The sequence below is a fragment of the Ursus arctos genome, unplaced genomic scaffold, assembly GCF_023065955.2.
Source record: "Ursus arctos isolate Adak ecotype North America unplaced genomic scaffold, UrsArc2.0 scaffold_3, whole genome shotgun sequence".
NCBI lineage: Eukaryota > Metazoa > Chordata > Mammalia > Carnivora > Ursidae > Ursus > Ursus arctos.
Genome location: NW_026622985.1, coordinates 33,766,059 through 33,793,653, shown reverse-complemented (window position 1 = coordinate 33,793,653; position 27,595 = coordinate 33,766,059). Strand labels below are relative to the sequence as shown.

At 40.9% G+C, this 27,595-nt stretch overlaps 1 protein-coding gene across 4 annotated transcripts in view; it reads left to right on the top strand.

The window, feature by feature from the left end:
- The window catches only part of CDK6 (cyclin dependent kinase 6), a 240,845-nt gene that overhangs the window by 90,853 nt on the left and 122,397 nt on the right, over positions 1 to 27,595 (top strand). For all 4 annotated transcript variants that reach the window (XM_026505623.4, XM_048212848.2, XM_026505613.4 and 1 more), the window contains exon 4: positions 21,480 to 21,647. In XM_026505623.4, coding sequence (XP_026361408.1) covers positions 21,480 to 21,647 — 168 coding nt within the window. The remainder of the gene's footprint in view (positions 1 to 21,479; positions 21,648 to 27,595) is intronic.

The window sequence follows — 27,595 nt, the reverse complement described above, 5'->3', positions numbered from 1 at the left end:
TGACCTGAGCAAGTCACTTAACTTCTCCCAGCTTCAGTTTTCATATCTATAAACAAGGATTAAAATGTGCAAATCAAATTAGTTACAAATGTATAAACTATTTTTAAAGGGTACAGCCTCTTACTCACCCTTCGATGGTGATTGTTCACCTAGGTACTTTCTAGTTTCCTGCATGTGCTTTTCAAATGTAGAGACCCAAATGCATCATAGCAGTGTACCAAGAACTGACCAGTGATGACAGTGGCTTCTCTAAAATGGCACCAAGTAGATGATGCATGGAGGCCTTAATGACCCACAAATATCACTTCATCTATTTGGTGTCCCTAAAGGTCTTTCTTCCTTCTGGTTTGGGCCTTCATTGACTATCAAATGCCTTTTTGCGTGTCCTTCCATCTATTTCTTGCTGCTAACATAACAGTTACCTCCTGAATTACTTTAAAAAAATTTTCAGATTCTCTGGAACATTAAATTCTATAAATTTTTTTCTCTGAAATTGCCAAGTATAGAGCACACAGTGTGCCATTGGGATTCTAGGGAGTTGGTTTTAAGAGTTTTCCCTTGTGTTCTGGCACACCTAACAGGTAAAGGCCTGAGAATAGTATATTTAACATCTGTGCATTTTCCCTCAATTTTTTTTTAAGATTTTATTTATTTATTTATTTGACAGAGAGAGAGACAGCCAGCGAGAGAGGGAACACAAGCAGGGGGAGTGGGAGAGGAAGAAGCAGGCTCCTAGCGGAAAAGCCTGATGTGGGGCTCGATCCCAGGACCCCAGGATCACGCCCTGAGCCAAAGGTAGACGGTTAACAACTGCGCCACCCAGGCGCCCCTTCCCTCAATTTTTAATTATGTTTTCCCGATGGCAGCTGACCAAATTGAAATGCAGGTGCCTGGGTGGCTCGGTTGGATGGGTGTCGGACTCTTGGTTTTGGCTCAGGTTATGATCTCCCGGTTGTGGGATCAAGCCTGCGTCAGACTCTGTGCTCCGTGCTCAGTGTGGAGTCCGCTTCTGATTCCCGTTCCCTCCCCCTTTGCTTCTCCCCCTTCTCGCTCATGTCCTTGCACTCTCTCTCACTCTCTCTCTTTCAAATAAATAAAATAAAATAAATATATAAAATATTCTAATAGTTGATGTACCTCAAATGCACCTTTTATTGGATGGTTTAAACAGGAACAAGGAAGCCTATCTAGCCAGGAGATATATTCCAGTTTTGTATCTAATTTATTCTGTAAGCCCTTGTACGGCCGAACATCAGGGCTCTGTGCTAAATAATATGAATATGTCACAATTTAAAATTGTGTTTTAAAATTTGGAAAAATCTAGAAAGGAAAAGTAAATTACAGAGAGAAATAGCTACCACATAAGGCAGCAGTATATGGCAATGGCCACGTGAGTGTTACAAACGTTAAGTGCCGCAGGAACTCCGAGGAGGGAAAAATACACACTGGCTTCATGAAGAAACTAGCCCTGAGAGTACGTTGGCAATGTTACTGTGAGGCACGAGCGATACAAACCAGAAGCCAGGACTTGGAAATCTGACTCAGGAGTGGCCCATTTCCACTTGAGGAAAGACAGCACGAGGCTGGGCACATCAGAGAGATAAGGACAAGAAGTCAGTTAGCAAGAGAGAGACAGACTTGATCATGGAAGCACTGAGAAATAATGGCAGGCTTTTAGGTGGGTGGCTGACTCTGTCGTCGTGTTTTAAACGGATTGATTTGGTGGTGATGTACTCATTTAGGTGCAGTTACAACCGGAGTTCAATCAAAGAAGTTGCTCCAGTGGTTTGGGAAGGAGACAATACGGGTTACTACTAGAAGGGTAACAGTGGTATACTGTTGGTGGAAGTATAAATTGATACAGAATTTTGGAGGTAATTTGACTGTATCTATTAAAACTAAAAATGAATATATTCAGTGACCAAGCGGTTTCACCTCAGAGATTCCCTGACACTAGTGCAAAAGAAGGTATGAATAAGAAAGTTTGCTGTAACATTAACTGTAATGGGAAAACATGGAAATAACCTAAGGGCTCATCAATAAGGTGATGGCCGAATAGACTGTGATACCATATGAAATTCTATGTGACAATTAAGAAGAATGTTGTTAATCTGTAAGGAATTGCCTTTAAAGCATAGTGTTGAGTGAGGTAAAGGAGAAAAGAGCCAGTTTTAGAACTGTGAGGACAGCTTGGTTCCATGTGTCTGAAATACGTATGTATCTCATATAAATATAAAACCAAGTCTGGAAGAGTGTGCAACAAACTGAGGATAGTGGCTATCTCTTGGGAAGACAGGTTACAATAGGTGGTAAATTTGCCAGATTTAGCAAATTTTTTAAAAAAAGGATATCTGGTTAAATTCCAGTATCAGATAACAAAAATGTTTAGGGATGCGTGGGTGGCTCAGTCAGTTAAGTGTCTGCCTTCGGCTCTGGTCATGATCCCAGGGTTCTGGGATAGAGTCCCTGCATGGGGCTCCTTGATCAGCGGGGAGCCTGCTTCTCTCTCTGCCTGCTCTCCTCCTGCTTGTGCGCTCTCTCTCTCACTCTCTCTCTGACAAATAAATAAAGTCTTTTAAAAAAATAAATAATTCTGTGAGAATAACTATTGTTTTATTAAAGAGGAAACTGGAGTTTAAAGAGCTCAAGTATCATATTTCATCAATTCTAAGATGCCCATTTGGAGTGCATTGTACAGTCACTGCCAATGGGCTCCAGTCAACGATTGAGTTGTTATTGACTGCACACGTGCTGGAGAACTTGCAGAATGAGTCAGTGACTTGGATGAAAATCCTGCAGATACAGTGGCTGGCACTCTTGATCGCATAGAGGACGGAATTGTGTGGGCAAACACAGACATCGAAAACTCTTGAGTGGAAAAGTGATGTGAAAGAACAGAACTGTGAGGGAGAAGAAATTTTTGGAATACCCTAATCAGATTATTTCACTCAAATTTTAATTGTGATGTAAGTTTAAGAACCATATATAATAAAAATCCAAACCTGAAGAAGTCTAAGCCTTTTTACTAAGTATAACTAAAACTTCTATGTGATAAAAAAGAGTTGTGTCATAGTTTAATTGGCAGTTGTCTTCCTTCTTTTGTAGTCCATTAAAATAATAGTAAATCTTAAAATAGATGGTGTTTTAGATTCAGTGAAATACACAAACATGCCGAGCGTCACCTGGCGGGAAAGGTACAGTCAGACCCTCATAGTCAGACCCTCAGTCCCCTGAGGCACTGTGGTGAACCATGAAGGGAATAGGATGGATACTTTTTAATCTTACTCATAATTAACTTCTGATGTTTTGTATTTCAAGAATTTAAGAATTTCAGGGAAATGGCAGTGATAAAAAATCTTGTGCCTTAAAAAAAAAACAAAAACAAAAAAGCACGTGTCTTTAACATTGGAGAAACCTTGAGTCTTCCAAATGCTGGATAAACAATGGTAATATTACATCCATATAGCACGTGACACCTTTCAGAGTGCTTACATACATGCATATTACCTGATTATCATAACGGGAGGTGTCACCCTGTGTCATCCTCCCATCGACCGTTGAAGACACTGATACAAGTGGAAATTAGGCAAAATGATTATATTGCTAAGAAGTAAGAATGAAGAGGGGCGCCTGGGTGGCACAGTGGTTAAGCGTCTGCCTTCGGCTCAGGGTGTGATCCCGGCGTTGTGGGATCGAGCCCCACATCAGGCTCCTCCGCTATGAGCCTGCTTCTTCCTCTCCCACTCCCCCTGCTTGTGTTCCCTCTCTCGCTGGCTGTCTCTATCTCTGTCGAATAAATAAATAAATAAATAAAATCGTTAAAAAAAAAAAAAAAAAAGAAGAAGTAAGAATGAAGAGATCCCAGAGGAAAACCGAGAGTGTAGTGCATGAAGCCTCTAATGCTGAGCCTGCCAGACAGGTACTGAATAGCATGACTGAACCGCATAACTTCCCAGACTTGGATGGATATTGGAAAGACAGGGATTTTTTTTTCTAATTGAGGTGAAGGAAACATACAATAAAGAAGTGCACTCATCCCAAGCGTGCATGCAACTTGATGGCTTTTTACTAATGTAACCGCCACCCAGATCAAGAAAGAGAACATTTCCAAAGGCTTCTTCATGCCCCTTCCCAGACCATAACCCTCTCCCTAGAAGTAATGACTACACGGGTTATTTCATATAAAAGTGTGTACTTTTTTTGTGGATAGCTTTGATTACTCAGCATCATATCTGTGAGAGAAGTCTTTGTTTCTCTGTGTGTCAATAAGTCGTGCCAAACAGTTTCCTAAGTGGTTTTAAACTATTTTGTATTTCTACATCAGCGCCCTGAGAGGGTCCATTGCTCCCTATCTTTGTCAACAGTTGGTGTTGTCGGCTTAAGCCATTGTAATCGTGTCTAGTTACGCTTTTATTTTTCAATCCCATGGTGACTAATAAAGGTAGCACCTTTTCGTAAGCTCCTGGACATTTGGCTTTCCTCTTTTGTGAAGTGCCTAGTCACATCTTTCACCATTTTTAAAGATTGTGTTGTATGTCTTTTTCTGATTGATTTGTAGGAGTTCTTTATATATTGAGGGTGTGGGTCCTTTGTCAGACACGTGCAGTGTGAAAATCTTCACGCACTGTGTAGGAATTTGAGTGGGATTCTTCTCCACTCAGAGTGTCAAACATGATTTTATCATCATTTGCATCTCTCTTACCCAAGCGCTTTAAAATACATAGAGGCAGGACATTTCCCTAATGCCTTTTTAGCCTATTTTGACCATTTTCAGTATCTAGTAAAATATTTTTAACTACAAACTAAACATATGTGGCAGATCGTGAAGCCTCATAACAAGGCTTGTAAACGTTAGAAACTTTTCATTTCCAGTGTGCATTTTATATACCCCCCAAATGCTGAAAATACAATGCCAGAAGGGAAGTTTTATGAACTTTAAGTATGAAAAACAATTCTTTTGGCTTACCCATTGTTCTGCTTTATAAATACATTATGTATGTGTGTGTGTGTGTCTATGTGTGTTGGCGGGTATAATAGTATAAAATAAAAGTAAATCACATTCGAGTATAAGCTGTTTAGGAAACACCAGTAAGCACTGGCTGACCCAGTACGTCTTGGCAAACCAACAGGTGTCATGTCTGACAGAGATCGAAATGACCCTAAAATCTGTGCTGGAAATTGCCTGGCGCCCCTAACTTTTATATTTTCCAAAGATTGCTGCCTATTAACTTAAACACGTGGTTGGCAAAAGGGACATTCATATATATAATATATATATTCATATGTATAATTCTATTAAGTTGTATTAAATATTAAAATTATATATCATTAAATTATATAAAATTATATTAAAATACATTATATATTTTTGTATATAAAAGTATTTTTATAAATATATATATTTAATTTATAATATATATAAATTATAATATATATATATTATATATATATATTTATAATATATATATATAAAATTCTAACTGGCGACCTCAGAAGAACACCAAAAAGTAAAAATCAGGGGTGTCTCGTTCCTCTGTCAGTTGTGTCCTGACTCTTGACCTCAGCTCAGGTCTAGATCTTGGGGTCATGAGTTCAAGCCCCACATTGGGCTCTGTGCTGGGCACAAAGCCTAATTTAAAAAAAAAGGTTTGGGGGTGCCTGAGTGGCTCAGTGGGTTAAGTGTGGACTCTTGATTTTGGCTGGGGTCATGATCTCAGGGCCTTGAGATTGAGCCCTGTGTGGGGCTCTGCACGGGGTGTGGAGCCCACTTAAGATTCTCCCTCTCCCTCTACCCCTCTCCCTTGGCTCACGTGCACGTTCTTTCTCTCTCTCTCTTAAAAAAAAGTAAAAATCACCCACAATCCTACCAATTTAAACACTTGACCAAAAAAAGCAGAAGTCTCTTCCTTTTGTTCCTGCTTCCTACCCCCACCTCCAGTGGTAGCAACTTTTAACTGTAGCTCTATCTCCTTCCAAAAATTGTATGTGTTCAGATAAAGTTGCCAGATTTAGCAGATAAAGACACTCAATTAAATTTGAATTTCAGATACACAACAACTACTTCTCCATATAAATACATCTCACATATTGCATGGGACATATTTAAACTAAAAGAGTATTTGTTGCTTATCTGAAATTCAGATTTAGCTGAGTGTTCTGTGTTGTATCTGGCCACCCCGATGCAGACACAGCTGCACAGACATTAACGTGTGCACTTGGCTTTTATCAAACTCAAGTCAGGCTGTATGTATTACCCTAAGGCTTATGCCTTTTGCTGTTGATATATCTAGCTTACAGAACTACCCCGGTTCTTCCTCGTGGCTGCTTCGTATTACCGTGTAGACTCATCATTTATTTCTCTCTCCTCCTATTGGTGGACATCGTAGGTATTTCCATTATTTTACCATTTCCAACAACCTACCGTTGATCCTCTGTATAGCAGCATATTATAGACGTGTGCTGTTGCTTCTGTAGGATGAATTCCTGTAAGTGCAAATTACTAGGTCATAGCGTATTTTAAAAACATTGTTTGTTCAATTCCTTTATACTTGTTCACCGAGGCCCAGGGCGTGGGCAGCTGAGGGCCAGGTGCACCTGCAGCACCAGGTCCGGGGGAACCCAGGCAGAACTGATGTTTCAGTGTAGACACCTTGCTTGACCTCTCAGAACCGGCCTCCCCTCCTCCATTTTCTGCTCCATGAGACTGTTCTCCAGTGTGGCACTAATTTAGAATGAATGCGGATTTACTCAAGGGACTGTTGTGAGGATTAAATGAAAGAACGTCTGCAAAGTGCCTGGGATGCTTCTTTATTTTTCTCATTTCCAGTTTCTCCCTTGGCATTAAGGGGCTTTAACTTACTGAGGGAGACACCGTGGTAAAGTAGGATAAATTCTGTAATAGAACCATACTTAGAGGGCTGTGGGATTACAGAAGGGGGCGCCTACCTTAGCCTGGGGGATGTGAGGAGAGTTGCCCAGGACTTGGCCAAGATCTACTTAAAGTATGTCTTGAAAAATAAATTGGAAAGAGCCAGACAAACAAAATGTGTGTGTGTTGGGGGAAGGGCAATGGAGGGAACATCTCAGGCAGAGGAAACAGCATTGAAAAGGGGCAAGATATTGGGGCACCTGGCGGCTCAGTTGGTTAAGCCTCTGCCTTTGGCTCAGGTCATGATCTCAGGATCCTGGGATCGAGCTCCAAATCGAGCCCTGAATCGGGTTCCCTGCTCAGTGGGGAGCCTGCTTCTCCCTCTGCCCCCCCCCCCCCCGTTCGTGCTCTCTCTCATGCTCTTTGTCTCTTTCTCACGCTCTTTGTCTCTCTCTCAAATAAATAAAGTCTTTAAAAAAAAAGATATAATAGAGTCCGTCACCTTTGGACCATAGAAACAGCCAGAGATAAAACCAGAGGTGGCTAGGGATCAAACATTAAAGTACTTTAGGTAGCAAGCTAAGTTCTACCTTTGTCTTATAGTGAACAGTAGAGGACTTCTGTATGATTCAAGTTTATATTTTAGATAGATCATTGAGTCGGCGCTGTGGAGAAAGATTGAAGATGCTTCGATCTAAAGACAGATAGCTTATTTGTGTTGGAACATTATTACAGTCATCCAGGCAAGAGATACTGGCAACTTGACAAGGACCGTGGAAATGGGAGAGAAGGGCTGATTTGAAATGTAACTTAGGAACTATAATTACTAGGATTTGGTGACTGATTAGCTGTATGGTCGGGAGAAGAGAAGGAATCTAAAATGTCTGTCAGATTTTGACTTGGTCATTTAGGTGGACGGTGATATCATTTATAAGGTAAGAAATATATAGGCTGAAGAACAGAGTTTGATGGGGATGAAAAAACTGTTATTGTTTGGGGACATACTGAGATTGCAGTTGCTGTAGAATAGTCTAGAAAACGTGAATGGGAAGCTTTGAAGTGTGCACGTCTGAAACTCAAGAGAGCGGTCCCAGCCACCATTATGACTTGGGATACATCAGAATAGGACCAAATGTTGGAGCCATAAATGAATACGGTGAGGAGGTTAAGGCAAGATTTAGAATTTAAGATACTTTTCAGACACATAATTGAGAACACGAACAAATGGTGAATGTAACCACTGTGAGCAACAGGACAGGGAGCTTACCAGAGACTCAGAGTAGGTAATACTGAAAGCCCAGATATAAGTGGAGCCATGATGTGGTGATTGATTTTTTTTCTCATCAGCTTTAATTGTAGGAGTAGAGATAGACAGGCCTCACTAGAGTGAGGCCTCGGAGGATCGGTGTGAGGAGAAGTGCCAGGTGATTTTGCAGTGCCTGGAAAGAGAATGATCAGAAATACTGACTGGGAGTTTCAGGTGGGCCAGGAAAAGATTGCAAGGCAAGAGGGGCAGGTTTGAGGCAATGATCAGTCCAGGAAGTTTTGGGGAGGGACATTGTTAAACCAGAGCAGCACTCAGTGTATATATGTACCTATACCTGGGTACTCTTAATCTTAAGTTTTCTAGCCCTAGTGCTGCCCATCTTTCCCTGGACAATTCCTATTGCACTGCCTATTTTAATGTTAACTTGCTGAATTCTTTCTAAGACAGTCATTAGATTCTTCACCTCATTTTCATTTTTGCCTTGTTGCATAGCTCTTCGATTCCATTTGGCTTAAAGATCCCCTTTTCTCTTGACCTCCATGCTTTTCCTGATAAGATATGACCACCCAGAACCTCTTCTTCCTGTAGATTGAAGGAGTTATTCGTGAGAAGCATATGGTTCTCCTCCCCCTGGAGATGCATTTGCTTTCTCCTGAGAGGCTCAGCTTAAAAATTCAGTCCTTGCAACAACACAGAGTAAAAAATGTTGAGCCCCCATAAACAGCTGTGCATGCAGCTTTACCCAAAACAGATAATATGCCCAGATGTGTTCATGGGAAGGAAGCATGAATACACAGTGTGGTGTTTTCAGCTTCTCACCACGGCAAGGATTTCTTTTCTTTTTCAAGGAAAGAGGTACATTGTGGTAAGCAGTGTTTTATGACCTGTAATAAAAACCCTTGTAAAGACCAGTTTTTGACCAAATGAAGCTAAGTGTTCTTTTCAGAGTCCTCGTTTGCTCCTCTCCCCCTCTCTGTATTGGAATGCACATAGTTCAGCATTAATGGAGAGCATAAGGAAATAATATCACAAATTCTAGTTCTTATTTGTTAAGCTGGGAAAGCAACCAAAGGTAATTATGTAATAAAGTTCATTAGTAATGTTTTTCCCTACTCAGTAGTAGCTTCTGAATATATATGTTGATTAAATAAAAAATTATATTGCATTCTTAGAGTAAATGATTATGATCACATGAAAACACCCATCAGATAGTTTGAAGGAGCCTCCCCAGTCGGAGCCCTCATAGAAAAATCAGTTCAGGTACAAGGTCAAAGGCAACTTAAAACCACCTTAGAAAGTTGGGTTATTTACAAAAAGAGGCCTATAATGCATTCAGTGAATAATAACAGTTAATTTCTAAAGATGCTTCTAGATCTGAAATGCTAGCCATCTTCAGACTTTCAAAATAAAGAACAGGCAACGTAACACTTGATTTAATTTAAATATTTTAAAGTTTGTACCATCTAATATGCACACAGTAGTGTTTGTTGATACTAATAATGACTGGGAAGATGGGAGGCTGTCCATGTACTAACAGGAGAAAACTAGATGGATCTGAACTTAGCCAGATGCCATTGCTGATGATGGGTCCTCTTTTTGACTTAGTGGCACCAGTCCCAAATCTGTTAACCAAGCTGGGAGGTTCACACTAGTTTTAGTCTTCACAACCACCCTACAAGAAAGTGTTATCCCCATTTTATAGATGAGGAGACTAAGGTTTGACGCTAAGGGAAGGGAGCTTAAATACCAGGCCCAAGGCTACCCAGCGTGTAACCTGGAGGTATAGCGGAGCCCTCAAAAGATGGCCTGTTAAAGTTGACCCGTGAAAACGTTCGCGTGTTGCATTTGTCTCTTGAATTGACTTTCCTCTTGTTTTCCCTTTCTGATGTTCTAGTGCAGACCCTACTGTCTTATGTCTAGAGTAGAATAATAGCCTCCTTACAGCGCCTCCCATCTATTCTGTACGCCAAATCATCAATAATAACACACCATTCTTTTACACTGTTTCACTGGTTTTCTACTGACTACGAGATAAGACTCTATGAACTCCCTACGCAGGCCCAGTAGTAAAACCCTCCGCAGGGTGGCCTCATTTAGCAGTGAGCCCTCTCCAGGGGCTCTTGCTGGTCCTCAGATACCTAGGCACTTGTTCTCTAAAGCCTCTGCTAGTGAGGTCTTCCAGGCATATGCTTCCCCAACACCAAACCTAATAGTACTCCAAGGTCAGCGTGGACGCTGCTTCTTCCTCAGTGCTCAGCTCAGTGCCTGTAGCACCTATGCCATTTGGAGTCCTTTTGCCGTATACTGACTTGAAGCGTGTCTGTGTAGATTCCTATCTCCTCTGCCCATTCAAACAAGAGTGCCCTGAGTCTCTGTCTTAGGTGTGTGTGTGTAACATCACCTACACAGTGCCTGACACATTGTAGGGACTTCATGTTTCTTCTGAATAAATGATAGCAATGCGTTGTGTGCACTTTACACCATATAAACTACTTCAATATTTCATGTCCTACTTATTATACGTAATTATGTATTATTACAATGTATGTAATTATATATAAATGTATAATATCTTATTAAGTCTCTTCAAGGTTATTTCCATTTTTATAGATGTGAAAACCAAGGCCCACAACTGTTGCAAATGACTTGCCTTAAATTATATAACTAGTAAGCAGAAATTCAGATGCAGTGCTTTTAGCTCTGAATTCAGTGGCCTTTCTTTTAAATCATACTGCCCTCAAAAATGGAAATTTGCGTCCCACATACAGGTGGTTTGCTTAGGTTATATATGTTTCCAAGAGAAATTTCTTTTGTGTTTCCACTTGGCAAACACTCAGTGAATTCTTAGTGAATAACTGATAAACCACAATGGAGGATTGTAGCCTTTTCACTAACGACTCAGGAATCAGCTTAATTAGTGAGGATGTTTTCTATAACTCCTGTGCACAGAGCCAAGAGCAAAAGTCATTATACTTCATCTTCATGCCTGTCTATGCACTGTTAAGTAATTCATCAAATCCGGTAAAATCAACAAATTTCTCTGTGTAAGGTGTCTTGTTGGATTCCATGGAGAGTATAAACAAGACCCACATTCCTATTTCTCAAGAAATTTATAGTCTAGCTCAATAGCATTTGACAATTTAAAAAACAAATCAAGTATCTAATATAATAATAATAATAATATCTCAGCAGTTCTGTGATGGAGGCAGAACAGAATTTATCCTGTTATTTTTAAAGATTTTATTCATTTATTTGAGAGAGAGAGAGGATGGGAGCACAAGCAGGGGGGAGAGGCAGAGGGAGAAGAAGAAGGAGAAGCAGACTTCTGCTGAGCATGGAGCCCAATGCGGGGCTTGATCCCAGGACCCTGAGATCATGACCTGAGCCAAAGTCAGACGCTTACCCGACTGAGTCACTCAGGTGCCCCATCCTGATTTTTATGAATAAAAAACTGAGGTTCAGAATAGTTGGGCCTTGATTAGTCAATTGGCTAGCGGCCAAGATGAAATGGAACTTAGTAGCATTGGATTAGGAGACCACACTTTGAGAAACACTGATGTGGTGATACGAAATTAAAATATTAGGAGATTTAGCTGGTGGTGTGATTCTGCACCTAAGTGATGTCTCAAGCAAAGCAATTTGATCTATAGAATGTTTCTCTTAGGGATGGGAGAAGGTAAGGGACATTACTTAGAGTCATACCTCTAACTGTGGAACAGTGTGCTAAAATCCATGTCTCTTGATGATCAGGTTGCAAAAATTTTGGATAGAGGTGGTAAGACAGAAAGAAAACATCTTTCACTGTTTTTAGTCCATGCTTCAGTGTTCATTATAGACCTAGGAGCATTATGTTTCCGAAATAACGAACCAAAAGTCTTAACGCACATATGAAGATGCTCTAATGGCTAACAGGTAAGAATACTCATTTCTGTGCTTTGCCTCTCTGGTCCCTATCCCCTAATCCAAACCTACTTTTTCTGATTTCCCCAGAGTTTTATCACGGGCCACAGCATTCCTCCATGGGAGGAGTCAGTGAGTTCTTTTTAAGCTCATGGTTTTTATAGATTCCATAGTCATTTCCAATTTAGTTTGCGTCTCACTCCTCTGTGAAAAGTCATTGAACATTTACGGACATCTGTTAATACAGTGTCCTAGAAGTCTAATATATCTGAAGGCAGAGTGATTAAAGCACCAGCCCTCTTTCAGAAGATGGAGCCATAGAGCAATGAGTGAGTAAAGATAGAGGAAGTCCTCAGGAGTCCAAGACCCAAGACCGGAGAGCCAGGTGGGCTTGGTCTGAGGGCATTCAAGCACAAGAATGATCTGATGGGATCAGGTCTGCACGTTAAAAAGATCAGGCTAAGGGCACCAGGGTGGCTCAGTCTGTTAAAAATCCAACTCTTGATTTTGGCTCAGATCGTGACCTCAGGGTCGTGAGATGGAGCCTGGCGTTGGGCTCCACACTCAGCAGGGAGTCTGCTCCAGATTTTCTCTCTCCCTCTCCCCCTGTCCATCCCTGCCAACTCCCACTCACTGTCTCCCTCTCTCTAAAATAAATAAATACATCTTTAAAAAAACCTTTCGGCTAAAGATAGTATACAAATAAAAATAGAATAGCACATGACCATTAAAAATTGAGCAGTAGATCTGTATTCCTTGACGTGCAAATGAGTTCAGTATACATTATGATGTGAAAAAGGCAGTTACAAAATCATACACTAGTATTCCATTTGTAAAACAGAAGATAACTTTCTATATGACAATATACGTATAGAAAAATTAGAGAAGGATACACCAATATGTTAATTGTGGTTATCTTTGGATGGGAGAATTGTGGGTGGTATTTATGTTTTTCCCTGTGTTTTGATTTCTTTTTGGATTAACAGGGAATATGTGTTACATTTCTAATCAGAAACATAGATCTTTTTCTTTTGGAGAACAGTGAAGGGGAGGGAGGGAGGGAGGGATCCAGTGTGAAATGTCATGGCAACGTTAAGTTAGGAGTAGCATGTCCCATTGGTTGTGGCAAACGAGTGATTATTGGTGATCTTGCACACGCTCCTGAATCTCCATTCACTGTAGTGACGTGATGTGGATGAGAAATAGGAAAATGCGCATTACTGGGTAAGGATCATTGTCTGAGAAAAGAAGGGGAGGGACGCCTGGCTGCCTCAGTTGGTGGAGCATGTGACTCTTGATCTTGAGGTGGTGAGTTCGAGCCCCATGTTGGGTGTAGAGATTACTTAAAAATAAAATCTTTAAAAAAAGGAAGGGGGTCACTTGGGTCGTTTATTGCTCAAGGGACGATAGAGAGGGAAGAAGGTATGGTAGGGGGATGGCTAGTTAGAGCAATGGCGACTTGAATAAGCTGAATTGAGTAAGACCTAGAGCATAGGAGGAAGGTGAATACCGTGTAGAAGGAAGGAAATCTTTCCTACCAGAAGATAAAGGAGAGAGCTAGATGCCAGTGCTTACGAAATTTATAGGTGGACACAAGGGAGGTAATAGCATTGATGGTCTGCGTTTCCCCCTGTAGTGGAGTGTAGGCTAGAGTGCTAAGAGAAGAAAGGAAGGTAAGGTAGGGAGACAACGGTAAAAATTCAGACTAGCCTATAAGGACAGCAAGAGGCCTTATTAGGGACCTGGTGGCACTATGATAATCAGGATTGAAGGCTGACTTCATATTGATAATGGACACATACATGATCTTTACCCCCTCACCCCAAACAGCGCTCTGCAACATAGGTATAAGAGCCAAGAAAGAAAGAGCGGTTGCGCTAATTGAGGATTAAGCTTTGTATGGAAGATAAGATAAAATGACTAACAAGAGAGAGGAGGGAATTGGCCGATCTAGTAAATGGTGTGTGAAGAAGTTGCTCTCTAAATTTAATTAGTTATGCTGTCTAATAAGCTTATGTAAATTTAATTGATATGTTGATATCCAAATAAATGTAATTAAAGTAATTTAAACATTTTTTAATTAAAAATATCTTTTATCAAAGTTGAGTAATCACACATTCCTGGTTTTTAGCCATAGAAATAAATGGCAAATAATGGAGTGGGTTTAAAGAAGTCAAAGTTAAGGTGCTAGCTAGGACATCCTAGCTGCATAATGTTGCAGTCGTGCCGGAAAATGGTGAGTATAAGGTAGAGAGGATGAGCCATAGACCCTAAGGAATGTGGAGGATTGATAGCAAATGATAGTGATGAAGAAGAGGGTGTTGTGACAATAAATGGAAGGAGGTAAAGTCTCAAAGAGAGAAAGATAACCACCTGGAAGTGATAATTGGCAACAAGAAAAGAATGTTGGTACCGGCCCAATGGCCAGGGAAGGCGGGGGGGGGGGGGGGGGTGGGGTGTTAGGCAAAGAGGGGTGTAAATGAAAGATAGTGACCTTAACAGGTTTTAGTTAATATAATTTTAGTTTGATTTGTTAGGATAATTTTCACCTGCAAATTATAGAACACTCAATGAAAAAATAGCTTTAAATTAGGGCTTTATTCCTGTAACTACAGGGCCAGAGGTGGGCAGGCCCACAGTTGATTCAGCTATTCAGCAATAGCATCGAAAACCCGGAGTCGTTCTCTCATTACACTCTGGCCTTTTATGAGTGCAGACGATGTCTCCCTTTGTGTTTCAAGATGGTTACTACAACTGCAAGTTCGTATCCTCAAGCAGTAGCACTTGGTGTAAGATGCATGGATGGGGGGTGGGGACTGAGAGGTGAGGGGGAAGTACAGCAAGAATTTTCTACTGTGGTCCTCTTATAAAGGGGAAAATACTTCCCGAAACTCTAGAGCAGATTTGCCCATGCATCTCTAGCACTAGGTCTCATGTCCATCCCTGGATCAGTTCCTAACAAATGGGGATGTGATTACCTTGGACCAATCCTTCATGGCTGGCAACCAACAATGTCCACTACAGTAGGCAAATAATAATATGCTTCACTCTGGAGCAGAAAACCAACTTTTTAATACATTACCTCATTTGGAGAGGAGGGAAGTAGTAAGTGAGGGGAAAATTCTCAAAAGAGGGAAATGAGAAGGAGAATGGGGAAAGATAAGAAGGTATTTTTCCAAATGCAGCCATTAAAAAGCATATCGTTAGAAAAAGTATTATGAAGAATATGTGTTGAAGTGGGGAAATGTCCACAGTGTGTCGTTAAATGTTTTTTAAAAGATCACGAAACAATGTGCATAGGACAAAAACCATTTGGATCATTAGTCAGTAACCTCTGGGCACTTGTGCTTTGTATTTTCTTATTTATGCAATGCTGATTTTTATATCCTGCTCTGAAAAAGTTATAATTAACATTGCTATTTGTAGTTTCAATTCCCGATGACTTTCCACTGTCGGTTAATAATAGCCATCATGGTGACGTAATGATTCCTTCTTTCAGACTGTCCATTTAGTCATTACATTGTCCTTCAAGTACCAACATTTCCAGGCTCGGTGAAAATTAGTTGTTCTTATTTTCTAGTTAGTTGAGACTGATTCTTTCCTTACTTCAGCATTATCATCACTTTCAGGAATGAATAATATATGGATTCTTTTCATTCTCTCTTTAGAATACATATTTTATTAATAAAATTGGCATACAAAGCCACTTTTATTATGCTTTTATCCAGTTGCCTAGAAGCAGTAAAAATAGAAAGCCAGCACTTGCAATTAGGGGCCGTGCCTTTGTTTCTGCTGAAGAGTCCCTAGGCGATGTGTCGCCCTTACTCAGTTACCCCATTGCCACCCGCCCCCACCCCGGCCGGTGCACAGTGTGATGAAGTGACAGGGAATACGAGACAGCTTGACTGGAACAAAGCTCACATGTGACTCTTAGAGCTCATCTCCATTCCTCTCATTTATTGCTTGCTTTGAATTCATGAATTACAACTTTCCACGTGATCTGAAGTTTTAAGGAACCTGCTTGAACCCCCCACGCCCTTGCTTTGTCAGAATTTATTTTGCCCTTTGTGATTTTGGATGGGCATTCTTTGGGTACTCCTGAGGCCCAAAATGAGAAGTAGGGGGAACCTGTTTATAAAGCAATCTTTGCACCATACTGTTATTGTTGGGAATTGATCCGTGGAAGCATGAAGGAGGCTTTGTCAAGTTTTGAAGTAGAATAAAGGTGTGTACCATACAGTAAGCTTGACATGGAGACATAGAGCAGATTCTCCCTGAGCACAGAAATAGGAGTGAGTGAAATCGCCAGTGATTGAATGAGCTGCCATCTGACCCAGACATGGCTTCGTTATTCACTACTCCATTTCTCTGTGTAGTAATATTGTACCATACTTCATGGGAGAACTGTGATTTTAAAAGACCCTGAGACTAGATCTAGCCATTCCACTTCTGGGTATATATATCCCAGATATTGAAAGCAGGGTTGCAAAGAGATATTTGTACGCTCATGTTCATGGCAGCATTTTTCACAGCAGCCAAAAGGTGGAAACAACCCATGTGTCCATCAACAGATGAATGGATAAGCAAAATGTGGAATATACATACAATGGAATATCATTCAGCCTTAAAAAGGAAGGACATTCTAACATATGCGACCCCGTGGTTGAATCTTGAGGACGTTATGCTAAGTGAAGTAAGCAAGTCACAAAAAAGACAAATACAGTATTATTCCAGTTACATTGAGGTACCTGGAGTAGTCAAATTCATAGAAACAGAGAGTAGAAGAGTGGTTGCCAGGGTCTGGAGAGGAGGGAGAAATGGGGATTTGTTCAATGGGTATAGTTTAAGTTTTGCAAGATGGAAAAGTTCTGGAGCTTGGTTACACCACGGTGTGAATATACTTAGTACTGATTTCTACACTCAAGAATGGTTAAGATGGTCAATTTTATATTATGTGCATTTTACCAAGATTAAGAATTTTAAAATATATAGTCATGATCCACAAAAACAAAAAAAGATTCTGGGACTAGCCCTCATTATTGTCATTATTATTAAAGTGCTCTTCTTTCTTTACGGCTTTTAGCATTACTCTTTATGTGTAGGCGATCATGATCTTTTATTTCTATTCCTAATCATAACCTCTATCTTAAACCAGCATGTTATCAGTTTAATGTAAAATACCTTGTTGTATGTGATCCATTTTAGACTATAGACTCCCGCACTGCCCTTCATAGGAAACAAACTAGATAGGAGGCCTTTGTAGGAAACAACAAATCGTTATGAAGATACTTGAAACTTGAATAACAAATTTGAAAACACTGCAATTTACACATTATAAGGAGGATAAAAATGATTATCATTTTTCGTTTTTGAATAGTTAGACTGTCGATATATATTTTTGTCACTAAAACCTTGAGGACGTGACTATGTCAATGTAGATAAAGCCAAAAGTCCAGAATTGTCCATTGAAAACCGTCATTTCTGTGATTTACTGTATGGTATAAATTGGGTGTTTTAGTATCTTTTGGAACTAATTACACTTTCTGGTTGGAAAAAAAGACCCAATGATAAAAGTTTTTCCCATTAGAAAAGCTTGAGGTAGGTTTTCAGTTTGCTTGTTTTGTTTTTGAAGAAATAACAGGATTGAACCTCTAGAACACCCATAAGAAATAATTACACAGCCTTACAGATTTCTCGTATGCAGGCTAAAGTCCAGAATCTTCTAAGGGGAGTCTCCAAGAACAAAACCTCAGCCAAAGTCATTGGGAGCCAGACTGCATGCCATGATGGTGTCCTGTTGAAACATACTTCCATGGCACATGCTTCAAAAAGATAGAGCGAGGGCCCCAGGGGACTGCTTATCCTAAGTATGACTAGATGTTTAAACCTTTGCTACCAGAATCGTGCACTGTAATGTAAAAAGGTTTAAATCTGTGTTTAACTTAAGGAGCCTTAATTGGCAGTATCCTAGTTTCATTGCCTGTATCACCAGGATTACTGTGAAATATTTGTGTCTTGAATAAGACAGATTAATTTAGATTAAAATCTTGAGGAGCTAATTTAAAAGTATGTGTCACAGTACTATAAACTGAAATCGAACAGATAATAAGCTTAAGTAAAGCATCCTTTGAAATGTCTCTGATCCACGTACTTGTGATTCCTGCCTTGTTTTCTGTTACAGTTTTATTCATTCATATCATTCTCAGGAATTGGGACCATGTCTTATTCTCCTTTGTGACTGGAGTCCCTGACATAGCTGAGTATATTTTCCCTTTGAGATTCAGTGTTCCAGTGAACGACGGTTAAAGATTGAGGAGGGTTCCCACATCACACTTATATTTTAAGTCTATAACACGCATCGACCTACCTCGCATTTTGAATTACTGAAGATAATGAAACTTAGATAAAAAATTTTTAGATCATTTAATTCAAAGCTCACATAGTTCAAAACTTTTTTGTAGCTGGATATTGTAGGTTTGCAAGAAAACCCTGTTTGCTCACTAACAAAATTTTTAAATAGCCTAATAAAATTTTAAAAATAGTAATCCTTATATAAAATCAACTTCCCATACATCTGTAAGCATCATTCACATGGCATCAGCGTTAGTGCACTTATATGGGTTGGCACTACTTAAACTGTGCTGGTCGTAATAGTTATAATGGTAAGAAGTCCTTTTCGTGTACCCTAGCTTTTAGATGAAGGGAAACTAGACTCTCAGTATAAGTTCCAAAATAATGCAACTAGAACCAAATGAAAATGATTATGGCATGTCCCAGGGAGGAAAACTGTGCAGCCATTAAAAATTCTGTTGTATTAAAAAATAAAAAAGATATATGGTAGAAGAATTTTGTTGATGTGGCAAAAATATTCATAATGAATTGTTAAATATTTTTAAAACAACCACAAAATAATGTGTACAGAATAATAATCATTTTTATTTATAAATACATGTATTAATATTCTTTATATGTGCTATACATTATATATAATATTCATATATGTAAATATGATAAATTTACACCTACAAATATAGCAATGTCTGTAATTTTTGAAAGATCAGAAAGACAAAAATTACTTAACAGTGAAGTTTTCTCTGTTCTCTGAGTGGTAGGATTTTGAGTGATTGCTGTTCTTCCTCTGGATTTTTTTTTTTTTAAAGGTTTTATTTATTTATTTGTTTGTTTTCAAGGGAGAGCGCGCGTGTGAGCAGGGGGAGGAGCAGAGGGAGAGGGACAAGCAGACTGCAGGCTGAGCCCAGAGCCCCGCATGGGTGGGGCTCCCATCTCGTGACCCTGAGATCACGACCTGAGCCGAAATCAGGAGTTAGACGCTTAACCAACTGAGCCACCTCCTTCCTCTGGATTTTTTAAAAATTTTATAAGTTTCTGCATTAAGCATGTATCAATTTAATAATTAAGAAAGATGTACATCCTATATAAATACACAAATAAAAGCAATACACACTTTTTTTTTAACTCTGTGATTCAGGCTTTTTATAAACCTTAGATGGGCTTTATTTTAATTAATTAATTAGTTCAAATTTTAAAATTTTTATCCTGCTAGTTGTCTGTTTAAACTCTCTGAACACTGAAAAATGAACCAAGCAGATTTATTCTTTGTGTAGTTTTAAAGGGTTGGTGTTTAGCACGTAAGAAGGGAAAGATGATAGGCCGGCATGGCATTACTTTAGGTGAATCATGCTGTTTAACATCCAGGGCTCAAGTCACGTGCCTACGCTTCCAGTGATGACAGACTTGCCCCCTACTTTTGTTAACATTGCATGCTTCATTTTCACACTGGAAGTGTGTGCCTTGTGAGGTGTGTGACGTGCAGTGGTTCTCAGGTCTTGAAGGACTGACCCTCAACAGCACAGATTTCTCCAAGAGTTTTGCCTTTGAAAACCTAGAAGGTAAACCCTCCCAGTTCACAATATCCATTGAGGTGCGTCTCAGAGGGATTCTAGGACACCTGTGACATTGCATACCACTGCTTGGTGCTTTGTTTCCAATGCTAAGGATCCAGCAAGTTCGCTGACCTTGGCGCACTGGCCACATTTTCTCCCCTGGGGAAACAGGACGCTTGAATGATTGTCATTCATGGAATGCTTACCATGTGCCGGAAGTGCACCACCCCTGTGCATACGTTACGTCATGTAATCTCATAATATTATCAAAAGTAAACACTATCTTCCCTTCATTTTCTGGAGCACTGAGGCTTTGGTTTTCAACAAGCCAGCATGTAAAGACAGAACTCCCAGCTCCGCAGGACAAACCAGTACCGTAAACCAATAACCAAATATGGTCCAGCTGATGAACAAGTGTGTCCCCACAGCCTCTGCCAGCTCTGAAGCCCATGATGCTGCCCTCCCATTTTTCTAATCCTTATATGAACAAAATAATTCCATCCTCCCTTGTGTACACCATTTGCACAATATTTTGGAGGGTAGGTCAATCTTGTTAACCCGAGATTTCAAAGGATCGAATGGTCAGCTTCTTAAATTCCTACTTTCAGACACTGTTTCTGAGGTTTAAATCTTCTCTCTGATTTTACCGGTTCCACAGTTAGAAAAAGATGTGACATTGGTTTATTTTTTGAATGCCTCCCAGCTCCATGCTCGTTGATCATGATAGCAGTAAGAGCTGCTGCTTATTGAATGCTTGATACTACGCTAAGTGCTTTACAAACAGTGATCCTAGGAAGTAGGTTTTGTTGCTTTCCCATTTTACAGACAGGGGAGTGGAGGTTTGGTGAGGTTAAATGGCTTACCTGGCTTTACATACTCATTGGATCATTGATCTAATAAAGGAGTGCATTGGGGATTTGAACCCGCTTTTTCTTGACTATGGTTTGAGTCAAGACTTACTTCTTGGCTAGTGGTGTTACTTCGGGCTAATTATATACACCTGTGAATCAGTTTCTTTGACCCATAAAATGGGGGCAGTGCTATTATTTACCTCAGTGTTGGGGTGTGTATTGAGTTACTAAAGAGAGTGTGTTTAGAACTGTTCTTGACATGTGGTGATTGCTTAGTATTAAGGTACTACAAAAGTAATAGGAATTACCATTAATATTATTATCATTTACTGGATTTTAATTGTTGAAATAACATACTAAACCATATAAAAGTATGTGAAGTGACAAGTCTCTCCCTCTTACCATTAACTTCCTCTCCCTAGTTCACTACAGACACCAGTTTGGTATTTATCTTCCAGAATATTTCTGATGCCATCTGAACTATTTTTAAAATTTCCTTTCATTAATAAAAGACAGGTCAATGTGAAATTTTTTGTTAGTGACCTTGAGAATGGGAGACGGAGATGTAGGAAGGGAGATGAATTCATTTATTCAGCAAAGAGTTGTCAAATGCTTTCCAGTGCTAAGGATTCAGCTTGTTGAATTTCTGTTTTGACAGTTTATTGACTTTCTTTTTTGATTTTATTTAGGATATGATGTTTCAGCTTCTCCGAGGTCTAGACTTTCTTCATTCTCACCGAGTGGTGCATCGTGATCTCAAACCACAGAACATTCTGGTGACCAGCAGTGGACAAATAAAGCTGGCTGACTTCGGCCTTGCCCGCATCTACAGTTTTCAGATGGCTCTTACCTCAGTGGTGAGTGAGAAAGTGCTTTTCTTTCACTAAGCTTATGTTTCCTCTTTTAAATGACGAACTGCCCCCATACCATGACCCTAGATTATTACTGCCTGTGGTCCATTGGAGAACAAAATGTCTTTGCCCTTTTTAAAAAGCAGGGCTAGAAAGAAAGGGTTTTGCTTACCACTACAGACACTTCCAGACCGGGCTTGTCACAGACACAAAGTCTGGGGAAACACAGCTCAAGGGTTTGGGGAAGGAGAGCCCCAGGAACGTGGATCTGTCTGTAGCGTCCTGGTTTGAGAGACAGCCGGGTGCCTGCACAGGTGTGTGAAAGCACTCTTCTGAAGGTCTGGTGCTGACTATGAAGAAGAAATTAAATTTACAGTGAACTAGGTTGCCCCCTGAACAAGCAGTAGCCCCCCAACCCCCCCACCCCCCACCCGGCTGGGCGATGTCTTCATCCAAGCCAAAATACAGAGAGTAAACCCAAGGGCCTGTTTTGGCAAAGAATGACAGTTATGGTATCCTGGTTTTTTGGTTTCCTTCAGACACAAAACCATGAAGGTAGGCACTGATAACTTCTATCTTTGAAAGACCTGTTTTATATGCAGTGAATTCATGCAGAGATACAGAAGCCAAGGAATATCCCTTTGCTTTGCTACTTACTTGGGGTGGGAGGTTGATGCTGAGAGTCCCCTTGGGTCCATGAAAACTATAAAAATTGCCTCAGAACATTAGATTAAGCCTTAAAAAGACTCTTCTTGGATCAATATGTCACTTTTCACATAGTCCATTTCTAGCCTGAAACGATTCTCAATCGGGGCGGCACTGCCCTGGGTGGAGGGCGTTGCTGAGAAACTTACAGCAGCATCTTTGGTCATCCTAATGACTTGGGGGTGGCAGTGACCACAAGGAGGCTGATACTCTGCCCACCAAAGAATTGTTTGCCCAAATTCCAGTAATGTCCCAGCTGAGAAATAGAGGGGAGTTGGAAATTCTCTGAGATAACTTGTCTTAGGAAACATTCAGTTGACAAAAGTGTTCCGTTTCCCCATCCCCCCAAATATGGATACTACAACCTGGACACGTAAGACCACATACTTTCCCAACATTTTCTACTTTACCTAGGGCGTCAGAATTTTTACAGAGGTTTCCTTGGAGTGTGTCACCATTGTTGACAGATAAATCATACTTTTGAGAAGACAAGGCACAAGATGGTATTTGAAGGATACGCCTCAGCTTTGGGCTGGGTCGAGGGAGCTCTTGTACCCTTATATAATCACAGCCGAACTCCTGAGTCTGTGTGTTTCCTCCAGTGGGAAGGGTTAGGTAGGCTGCAGGCTTCCCTAGAATACAGTTGTGCGTGTTGTTTGGCGTTCCCGAGGAAAAGCTTAAATAGGCTTTGTGATCCCAGTGGTCATCGGGGAGCAGATGGAAGGAACTGATCTCCTTGGGTACTTTAATTGAGGGAAGCATGAGCCATAACTGACACAGACTCTTTATTTTGATTCCCCCTAAATGGGCATAAAAAACTATAATAAAAACAGGAAACCCAATTGGTTTTGTTTTGATTTTTTTTTTCTTATTAAATTTGTGGAATGATAGCCCAGCTTGTGCGTAACATCAATTAACATTCCATTCTTGCTGAAAGTTGATATGTTCAGACAGGAAAATGTAGACAAATTATTTCATAGAGAAAAGGGGAAAGGCAGTCATAAATACCTGAGTTTTCAGGGTCTAATTGGTACTGCATACTCTATTTCTTATGGTGACATAAAGTAAAAAATACTAGCAACTGGAAAAGACACTGGAACAAATTGGACATTATTTGCAAGAATGATAGCTGGAATTTAATGTCAGTAATGAAGGTTATGATTCCTAAAGGGTACCGCATTTAAAATTTTTCCCGTTTTGTGTTTTTCTATTTAAGGAAAAATCCATTTAGTATAGTGACGCATTAGTTAACATATACGTGGTGATATATAAAGACTTAGAATCAGCTTTTCAGACTGAACTGGTATTTATTTTTAGAGTTTCTTGAAGAGAAAAAGACTGCACTCCACTTCCTGGAAATACACATTTTTTAGTGGGTTATGTCATACAGGACCTGGGAATCAACTTAATCTGTGGCATGTTAAAGGAATTACAAGTTAACTGATTCGAAACTGGCATCTTACAGCCATGAGAAATGCTAATATATTAGTTCTCTTCCAAAGCCTGACTCCAGTGTCCCCTTCTGGTACTCCCTGCAGAAATCAAGCCCACCTTCCTGCCTCAGTGACATCTTATTCATAATTCTGTTTTCTATCTTGTTTGTAATTATTTTTAGGGTCCTCTATATCAGGCTGTAGGAACTGGCCTTTTGGGAAGAAATTTAGGACAATTATTATAAGAGTGGACTGTCGTCATAGCTGGGGGTGGTGTGTAACTTAGGGTGTGTAACAAATACCTATTTATTTAAAGGTTGTAGAATGAAGACGTGAATGACTCGAGTGAATGCCTTAGACTCAGGCAAGAGGGGCCTCTGGCCTGGATCTCATACGTTAGAGGAGGCTGCACTGGCCCTGCGCCAGCCGGGCCTCCCTTCGTGGAGCATGGAATCCAGGGTGCCAGGGAGATACTCCAGCTAGAGTCTGAGACCCGCACCCTCATCCCGCCGCACTCAGGGCATTGCAGTTCCCTGACGCAATGGGAACTGCATGGGCTCTTCTCGGGTCCTTCCTCCTGCCGGCAGATTGTACACCCAAGTCTGAGGGCCACACACATTCGCAGACACACGGGCAGACTGCATGTTCAGATCGGAATGCACGTAAATATGCGTGTGAGACCTCTGGTGGTGCAGGAAGGAGCTGGGACTGGGAAGAGCGGCAGGACCCCATTACGCTTAATACCTCACGTAGGTTATTTTTATCAGAAATTTCTGTGAAACCTTGAAAATCCACTCCTCTGACCTGTACTGAAATACTACTACGTTTGTGGAAAAACAAAGAGAGTAGGTTACAGAGAGGTTCTTTCCATTGCACATAAGTGATGTGTGTAAGAATCATGACTCATGGGGTTATATAATCTCGGTGACAGAAGTGTTTTCAATAATATATGCTTATTCAATAGAATGACTACAAGGCCAGCTAAAATTATATTTAGAATCATTCTAAACTCGACATTTCTAAGTGCTTCCCATGTCAAATGTAGCGTATGGTGCAACTTGTTTTTCTCTGTCAGAATAAAAGAGAAAACTAGAGCAACTGCTCAGCCAGCAGTTTTGGTCACAGGTGATTGTGCACGCGGGTCTGACCCAGAGAGTCTGAGGGGCGGACCTGGGACATCACCAGCAGTGTGATGATGATTCTGATAATCATGAAGCAGTATGACCAGCGGCTCAGGGAGGGAGCGCTCTTCACATCTCTGTGATGCGGAATCTTTACTGTTGTTTTTCTGAATTGGACCATACACCACACAGGGTGATACGGTGCTATTGCTGTTAGATTCAGTGTTTGGAGAACTCTCTGCCAACTATCTCACTTTGCAAGTGGGGAAACTGAGACTCAGACAAGCAGTTTGTGACCAGGCTAAGTCTGAATTCACCAAACAGATTGTAAATAGCTCAGGGAAATCTCATGTCTATATTCCGGCTCTCACCTACGATCCCCTCTCCCTTCCTCCTCCCACACCGTAGGCTCCAGGACATCAGAGGGCATGAGACTGTGTTCTGTGGAATTATGGGGTTCTACAGAGGGCATCCAGAGATTCCACAAATGTTCCGACAGTCTATTTTTTAAAATATATTTTAAGTCTTGTTAAAATTGTAATTAAAAAACAACTAGCTTGTGCCACATTTTGACACAGTAAAGAATACTGAGGCATGAACTCGTACCTGCCGGCTAACTTACCTTTTTTGTTGTTGTTGTTGTTTGAGAGAGAGAGCAGGGGGACAGGCAGAGAGAGAGGGAGAGAGAATCCCAAGCAGCCTCCACGCCTAGCAGGGATCCCGATGCAGGGCTCGATCTTATGACCTTGAGATCATGACCTGAGCCAGAATCAGGTGTCGGATGCTCAACGGGCTGAGCCACCGAGGCTTCCCCTGGTTAACTGAGTTTTTATGTAGACCTCAGAATAAAACTTCTGCCACACTTGTGCAGACTTGAACGTCTTGTAAATGGATTATTGCTGAGGAAAAACCAAGCATTCTCTTGATTCACTCCCATGTGTGTCCACCCCCTTAAATCCCCGGGATGCAAATCACAGCAGCGCACACACCATGCTACACTCACTGTACAGGAGGCTTTTGCGAGGGCCGTGCAGAGCAATGACAGTGGTGATGGTTTTGTATCCAGATGTTATTGCCAGAGCACCCAGGGACTCCCCCAGGACAGTCACCAGAAAGCTGCCTGTGGATAGGGAGAAGTCTGTACCGTAAAATGAGCTCATTCCTTTCAGTGTCTCTGTAACTTCACGTGCTGAGATGAAGTCCAGGAATGGCCTGCCGTAAACCCATCTCTGCTCTGCAGTGAACAGTCTTACAGTAACTTTTCAGTGTAGTTGGAGGGCCTCTTTACAACCATTAGACAGAAGGTACAATTAACATTTTTCTTACAGTGCTTGGGTGTAATACACACAGTTTGGAGGAAAATTCCACTTTGTATCATAATGGAATAGTAAGAAAGTTCTCCTGTCTTTTTAGTGACTTAATGAAATTCTCACTAAGTGAATTATATTCCCCTTCTCCAAGGGTCTTTTTTTTTTCTTTCCATATCATCTGTCCTATTAAGAGACACTTGTGGGAGCGCTTGGGTGGCTCAGTCTGTTAAGTGTCCAACTCTTGATTTCAGCTTGGATTGTGATCTGAGGGTCATGGGATCCAGCCCTGCCACTGGCTCCCTGCTCAGCGCGGAGTCTGCTTGGAATTCTCTCTGTCCGCCCCCCACCCCCTACTTGTGCATGTGCAATCTCTCTCTCTCTCTCAAATAAACAAATAAAATCTTTAAAAAAAAAGAGAGAGAGGGAGAGATAATTGGCGTTCCGAAAACATCTTCCTCTCTGTAGAAATCACCAAAAGACAACAAGTAAACAGTAGACGTGGGAAGACTTTTATTTGACAGCTCTACATATTAGAAAAATTCACTTGGGGAATAATGATTCCCAAAATTACTTTATTTAAGAACATTCATTTATTAATACTACAAGTGTTACGAAAACTCGAATTCCTCACATCCCATTCTTATGCCTCTGCCAATGGATGGTTTCCTACTCTAACCCTAGTTTGGTAGCATTTAGTAAATGCTGGAGGAACCTTGCGGATTCAGAAACTTTTTGATAAGCCTAAGGGAGAAGAGTAATGAAATGGAGTTGTAGCATTCGGTCAACAAATAATTACTTATCACTTTCCGTGTGCCATGCACTGTCAGCGGACCTGAGGGATGATGGGGACTAGAAATGGACATGGTCTTTGCTCTCATGGAGCTCATCATCAAAATGGGACACATCTTCATAAAGCAGTCATAAAAAAAAACGTGCAGTGAGAAATCGACGTGCAGTGAAGGGAAGGGACACAGTTCGATCGAGTCCTGTGTCTCAGGAACCCTCAGAGGCAGGGGGTCAGGGAAGCTCTGCTCGCGCGCCCATGCCGGGAAGTGAGATGCTCGGAGAGGTCAGCGGCATCATCCTGTCGGAACCTGCCGGGACGCAGGCCCCACGGATCTGCACATCACACCATCTGTGCTAATTTTTCTGTTTGTGTTTGGAATCGTTCGTTTTACAGCACCCCGCCGGCACCAGCAAGTTGACAAAGTGAAGTGGGACCAGAGATCGGAGAACAATGTCATCTTTTACAGGAGAAAATAAATTGTTTATGCTTGTTTCCTCTTCGTGCGTGTTGTATTTACTATGGAGACCTGGCAAGGTCTGTGCCTCAGCTCGAGCAGCCGAGTTGCTCCCACAGAAGCCTGCAGACGCTGCCAGTGCAT